The following is a 7,174-nucleotide window of genomic DNA, read 5'->3' as shown; positions in this document are numbered from 1 at the left end:
GTCACAGATAGACAGAGAGATGGAAGAGGAATTGTGCTTCAGTGTTGTTTCGTCATGGGTTGGGAAAAAAAGAACGACAAGGATAGATACGGACATAAATAGATCTAGGTATCTTCAAAAACGATGAGCTAGATGTGCTGTGCTTTATTTATCTTCACAGATGCTCAAAACAGCCTCCGAAGGGGACGTAAATTATCGAAGCAGATGACAATCTAAATCAGGCATCAAAAACTTTTCTTTCCAGATAAGGAAATAGGAGACAAAGGAGGGAATGGAGGGGTCCTGACAAAAACAAACAAATGTTTTCAATCTGTTTTTTGTCATTCGCCCCATGATCCTTGCAGAAAAAAACCTCCTCCCCTGTAGCTCTCAGGCATACTGGTCATCTTGTTGGGGGAAGCAGAAACAGCAGGGAGTGACTCCAGTAAAATCTGATCTAAATAAATAAAATAAACCTCAGCTGTCCCTCATGAACCCATCATTCCCCCAGTGAGCTCAGAGGTGAGAAAGCCCCCTTGAAGCACGCAGACTCGTAATGTTTGTTCAGGTAACTCTTGAGTGCAAACGTCTTGTTACAGCGTTTACACTTGTAGTGTTTGAAGGCCGAGTGCGTCTGCATGTGAGCGCGTAGGTTTGACCGGTCAGCAAACGCTTTCCCACAGTGCGCACATCCAAACGGTTTCTCGCCCGTGTGCGAGCGCATGTGACCCTGCAGCAGCCATGGCCGGCTGAACGCTTTGCCGCACACGTCGCACTTGTGCTTGAGGTCGTGGGTCAGCAGGTGCATGGCCATCGCAGGCATGGAGACGTACACTTTCCCACATGTGGGGCACTTCTTGGCCATCTTGCTGTCTATGCTCCTGTGCGTCTGCTTGTGCCGGCTCAGGTTGGAGGACGTGGCGTAGGTTTTACCGCACTCGCTGCAGGTGTGCCTCTGGGTTGTTCCTCTGTTCCCCGTGGCTTTCCTCCGTGATCGTCCGTCCATGATGAAAAATGCATCCACTGTGTAGCCCTCGCTCACGGCTGCATCCCCGTTGATGTATCCGCCGGCCGATGACGAGACCTCGGACCGTGGGCTGTCCGGCTGGTCCGAATCACCATGGATGTCACCATGAATGCCGGTGTAGGTGTTGTTGATGCGGCCATAGATGATTGACGAGTGGCTTGGGGAGGGTACTTTAGAGATTACAGATGAGTCGCTTCCCACCACATCATCATACGGATTTGGACTCAGATAATCGCTGACATAGCCTGAGGAGACAGAGGAAGAGGTCAATCATTTGGCCAGTGGCAGGGGGATTGATTGGAAATTAGAAACTGATTGATTTGAAAATCTTTATAAGGATGCTACATTAGTCCTACAAAAGTGCTACAGAAACTTGAAAGGGAAAATCCACTCCTTGAAAGGATTCCTTTCCTTCCTTTGACATCTGAGTGTAAACATTTGATTATTGACAAACCTCTCCAAGACTAAAACCTAAAACCTAGAGATGCTCTTTCTTAACTGTTCCACCATTTCAAAAATAGATAATAGATAATAATTATTACATGAGGGCTACAGATTACCACTGTCATTAGGACCATGGGGGCTCTGTAGTATCCACTGCTTCCAATACAGTTCTTTCATATAATTAATCTTTCATATAACTGTAAAAACACAGGCCACAAATCAAACTCATTCACCCAAGTTCATTCATTATTAACAGAGCTGCTTCACATGTCTGTCTCCAGATAATATTACTAATTGCAGCCTGGTCTCTCTGGTTTCTAAATATCAGTTGGGCAGCCCAGGATCACATTATGTACATTATGCCTTAAGACAAACTTTTGTTGTCTCATCAATACATGCATTCATATGAGACACAAGTCTGTTCTTAAGAAACACCCTCATACTGAGAGATGTGTCTTAGGCACAGCCATTTTTGGAGGCGATATAAAGCAAAGAAGAAGGAGAAGGAGTTGTGGTATTTATAGTGGTAGTAAAGTGCTTTTATGTCTTTGCCAGCATGGAGGAGACACTTTCCCCATGAGTGGGAAATCTTTATTTTTCATGGAGGGGTTCAGTGAGCACACTTTCTCCTCATCAACAGCACCTCTCCTGACAGGTCTACAACTGCACACAGTCACACCTCGAAGCTGTCAAATCTTCAGCTGTTGTACACAGAGCATCTCTATTACAGCAGCCGGAGTCCAGTGCTTTGCTCAAGGGCATCCTGACACAATTGCATTTAACTGTGTAACCTTTCAGTCTCACTCTTGAGCTAAACTGTAAGTGTATTTGCCTGAGACTCACATATTGCTAAGCAATCTGCATATTTTTGCACCGCTCCTGACAAATCTGATTATTTGTTGCCGTGTTACAATGTGAGCTGCTTCATTATTTCTATTATTGGGTTCTACACTCAACAGGCTGGAGTCTAACAGACACAAGGAAAGACTGGTAGCTAATACCCCACAGCCATGATTCCTGTAGATCTATGCCGATCAATAGCTCTCCATTTCAATTAGCACTCCGTGAGCATTTAGACACAGGCAGCAGAGGAGATACTATTGCTGGTAATATAATTTCATGATGCAGTTCTGAGAAAGGCTCAGAAGGTGATCGATAATGTGATGAGAACAAGAGACAGAGAGAGAGAGGGAAAGAGAGAAGAGGCACAGTGAGAGTGAGAGATGGCAAAGAAAGAACAAACAAAAGAAACAAATAAACAGGCGAAGAAACAAAGAAAAGACAAAATGCTGAAAGAGGAGATGTAGCAGAGAGAGAGAGCGATGTTACACCCAATGTGGTTAGGTGGTTTGGCAGAGCTGTTTACAGCTCTTGTGCTAATTTAACGTTTTGAATTAAATGAAGATGTAGCATTAGAGGAAGACAGAAAATAGAAGAGGGAGGCAAGAGAGGGGAAGTCGGACAGAGGTGGAGAGAGAGAGAGAGAGAGAGAGAGAGAGAGAGAGAGAGAGAGAGAGAGAATCATGAATCATGAATATTCAATCACTGCACTCTGGAACAAAGTACAGTGTTTGTGTGTGCCTGATTATGTGTGTGTCTTGTTTTATAGAGCATGAGTAAACTTTTGAAAGATGACCAAGTGTTCGTTTTAACCCTTATTTAACCACATCAGTTGACTAAGAACAGCACTAACTATGGACTTGTGGACTATGGACATCTCCACTGGAGCATTCGCTGCCTTGTTGAAGGGCACTTTCACAGCAGATGTCATTTACTTTAGTCTTACAGATGTTCTCCAGCTGTTGCACAGACATTTAAAGGGGTGACCAGTATACCTGGCATGTGTTGCTGTCCCTCGCTCTCTGGAGGATCTAGTATAGTTTCCTGTATGAAGAGACCAAAACTGAAGATTCTGTTGGGCCAAAATATAACGTTGGGGTGTCCAAAATAAAAGAGGCTCATCCTTTCAGAAACATGAATGTGCTAGGTACAGATTATAGTAATGTGGCCAATAGATTTTTCCTGTGTACAAGTGGAGATTCTGGCCTGAACAGTGGTACTGGAGTAAAGGATGAACTCACCAACAATACTGGATTCATCTTCAAGGGATTATAGGTACAATCTATAACTAATTTTATGCAGTCTTCCCACAACAGTTACCAAAGCACAATGCTCTGGACTGGTCTGTTGAATGGATGAGGGAGAAACAGAGGAAAATATACCTTCAGCAATTTTATTCCCTTCCAGTACTTAGTAGCTATCATTTCACCTTTTCAATAGATGTATTTGTTTACTCTGCTGTGAAGGTACAAAGAGTCAGACTGATTTGTGCATATGTGACTGAGAAGCAGTAACGGAAATAAAAACAAACTCCATCCCTAGTTTTAGGATGCAAAAGGTTAAGGTATAAAAACAGTGTGTACCGCTGGTTTCTCTCACAGACTTTCTTTCTATGATCCCTGCCAATTAAACATGACCGTTCCCTGGTATCCTCTCTTTCTAAACTGTAATCGCTGTACGTCTCAGCATCTGTACGCCGTCTCTGTTTGTTTGTCTTTGTCTCTCTCCAACTGTCTCAGTCTCGCTGTGTCAACTCTGTATTCATTTCAAAGTACTCTGGCGGCATTAGAGCTGATAGCTGTTCTAAATGCTTATTAAAGATTAAAATACTCTGCCAAACCAGAGCCATCCCTCTTTTATGTGTCTTTGAAATGCAGAGGCAGAAAGACAGAGAAAATAAGAGATATAAAAAGAGAGAGAAAAAAATTGCAAGCTACAATTTAATTTTTGATCCACACCAGAAGTAACTGACACACACTTGTGTGCTTTGGACACTTGTAGGTCACTGACTGCTTCCGCTTTCTGTGTGTGTGTGTGTGTGTGTGTGTGTGTCTAATGCTGTGCACTCAGCTGTGCAAGCTGCCCAGGAAATGTGCCGAGTTGACAGAAACACAGTGTGTATGTTTATGTACATTTGTGTGTGTGTGTGTGTGTGTGTGTGTGTGTGTGTGTGTGTTTGTGTGTGTGTGTGTGTGTGTGTGTGTTTGAGCAACAAGCTGCAGTTGCTTCAGTCAAACTCTTGTTATATTTATAACAAGGGATAGCAGTCTCAGTCTTTACATGCTTGCCGCACTGCTGCTGCTGCTGCTGCATGTTCCTCTGTTCACTCAGTCATCAGAGCACCTGGGATTTCTTCCTCTCACATTTGACCTTGGTACAATGTGAGAACCACCAGGCTGCTCTGACACTAACACACTTCTCACTGTGCACTGACAACCATATTCTTTCTTTAGCTCTTTAAAGCCGCATTCATCAGATTTTGGGCCACTGGAGGCCACAAAAGCTGATAGACAAAGTATTGCCTTATAAAAGTGGCTAACAGGTTAGCAGACAATTATCTATTTACAGAGCATTGTGCTCAGACTAGGAGCAACTCAATTATCCCACTCAAGACATATTTTTTTTTGTCCACCCAAAGTAAACTCCAATTATCACTCCTCGTTCAGTGATGCTTTGGTCTCCACTAATTCCTGAAAAAATATCTGGTGCTTTGGCCTCTGAGTGTTAGATTTTCTCCAGTTGACTTTGACTGAGGTTTTGTGCTGTTTGTCACAGTTAATCTGCTGAAAACAAATGCTTGCTGCTGGAAGCAGAGTTCATGAGAATGTTGAGACTCACCCAAACTGTAAATGTGCTGTACAACCCGAGCAATGAAGCTAAAAGGCTTCCTAAAACTGTACATTTGGACAGTTAAATCTTGCATTTTGATCTTTTTAAAAATTATTGCTGCTTTGACATGAAGTCAGGCTGCTATCCCTAAGTCTACAAACCTCCCGTTGCTGTGGTTTTCAGATGGGTTTCACTCACCAAAAAAACATAAATTATCCTCTGTTCAGAAACTCTAGGCAAGAATTTTATCAATGCTTGAAATTTTCCACTGAGCGTTTGACCCAATATCGTCCATTCTTATACTGACTATTGTATTTTGCCTGTGGATCCAGGATTATATGGTGCGTGGGAACCATTTATAGTCAGTGTAGCAGGGCAATATTGTCGAACACTTGAAGAGAGACTCACAGCTGCTGGAAGCAGCCTGATTTGAATAATATACTGGGCAAAAGAACAACAGAGAGTCCCACTGTTTGTGCGCTGGTGACATAAAGGATCAACAGCATAATTATTTAACATTGCTTTCTGCAATGATCTTAGCTCTCTGGTTCCCTGTTACTCATCAGCTGTCTTCATCTTTCCTCTAAGGAGAAAACTGGCTTCTCTTTTCCCACATAACTTGTTAATGTCAGCATAGTAGCAACTACTACTTTATACTGTATACTGTATCTAAATAGCTATATCTAAAAAGATGAGTAATCAGAAGTACCTTTTCTATTTAAGCTGCATCAAAATTCATTCAAGCATGATAGAAGTGTGGGGGAACCAAAATACAAAATGTTACAGTTAAACTAAGAGACTAATGGAGTCTGATATGCTGTTTTAAAAGTTGCTTCTCGTGCTGGAACAAGGAATAGCCTGGAAATGAACCAGACTTCCTCTAAAAAAATCTCTTAAAAGAACATTGGAATCACATCATTGTCATAGACAACATTCAGTTGTTGTTGAATGTGTGAAAATGCTTTAATCTGCCATCCCACACAGTATTCACAGGGGTGAACATTCACACATAGATTTGGTTTGTTTAACCACTGAGTCATCAAGAATCTACCCTGATGAGATACCTTTGAGAAAGACCCCTGTCCTTTGCCCTGACCTCTGACCTGCCAGTGGAAATGTTCAATATTTATCACAAATTCATCAGTACATTACTTAAACAGCGCTTGTCTCTTTTATACCCCTGAGAAAGTGGGGTTCTTAATACTCTAGGTTACTGAAACTGAATAATTTCATGCTTCCTGCCACCTGTCTGATCTGTTTCTCCACATAAAAGCCAGTGTGACATGGAACCAACATTTGCAAGAAAAAGAAAAAAATCAGTAAAAAGAATTTCAGAGCTTGCAGTTGGTATATTTTTGTGTTGTGACCGAAGTTTGACCCTGTAATTCCATTTTCCTCCTCCTTTTGAAACAGTCATGACTAATGCTTTAAATCTGGGGATTAAAATAACTGTGGAGGGTGATGTATGGCAGACATTCTGTGTGTGTGTGTGTGTGTGTGTGTGTGTGTGTGTGTGTGTGTGTGTGTGTGTGTGTGTGTGTGTAGGTGTAGGTGGCAGGTTGACTGACCTTTGTCATGATGGTGGAACTGCAGACTGAGCTCTTCTCTTCGGCTGTGACCATATGAGCTCTCCAGCTCTGTGGCCGAAAAATCGTCCAGTTTGACTTTTTTCACCAAGAAAGACCGAGGCATGATGGGACAGTAGTTGCTCCTACACTCATACAATAAACACACACGCTTTCTCTTCTTAGTGAGCCACGTCAAACTTAACCAAAACCTATACGATACACTTTACGGCCTGATTTAACTATAGCCTAATGTACTCCCTTGTTTCAGCTCCTGAAGGTGCGTTTGCTTCCTCCCATCAGACAGCTTCGAAAGTGCAGAGGAGACATGGCTTTTAAAGATCAAATCAACCAAGTGCTCCTCGCGTGCCACTGTATTTTTAGCATACCTAATATTTATTTTTGCTGATGTTTGTCAAACACAGGTTGTACTTGTGTATGACTGTTGGATGATAGGATGGGGGGGGGAAAGTCAGTTTTCATTCCGATA

General features: G+C 42.4%; 1 protein-coding gene across 1 annotated transcript; it reads right to left on the bottom strand.

Annotated features, from left to right (window-relative positions):
• Positions 1-478: 478 nt before the first annotated feature.
• LOC121192180 (transcriptional repressor scratch 1-like) lies at positions 479-6,811 on the bottom strand. Its single transcript, XM_041053759.1, has 2 exons — positions 6,688-6,811; positions 479-1,251 (listed from the first exon to the last, which is right to left on the bottom strand). The coding sequence occupies exons 1-2, from the start codon at positions 6,809-6,811 to the stop codon at positions 479-481; spliced, it is 897 nt and encodes a 298-aa protein (XP_040909693.1).
• Positions 6,812-7,174: the final 363 nt, after the last annotated feature.

Source organism: Toxotes jaculatrix, chromosome 13 (genome assembly GCF_017976425.1).
Source record: "Toxotes jaculatrix isolate fToxJac2 chromosome 13, fToxJac2.pri, whole genome shotgun sequence".
NCBI classification, from domain to species: domain Eukaryota; kingdom Metazoa; phylum Chordata; class Actinopteri; family Toxotidae; genus Toxotes; species Toxotes jaculatrix.
Note: the sequence above shows the minus strand (reverse complement) of the source record. Positions and strands in the feature narration are given on the sequence as shown.

Excerpts from the sequence above, each read along its gene's own strand:
- LOC121192180 (XM_041053759.1), bottom strand. The coding sequence starts at position 6,811 with ATGCCTCGGTCTTTCTTGGTGAAAAAAGTCAAACTGGACGATTTTTCG. Across the intron at positions 1,252-6,687 it reads GTTCCACCATCATGACAAAG|GCTATGTCAGCGATTATCTG; the intron begins GTCAGTCAACCT and ends CTGTCTCCTCAG.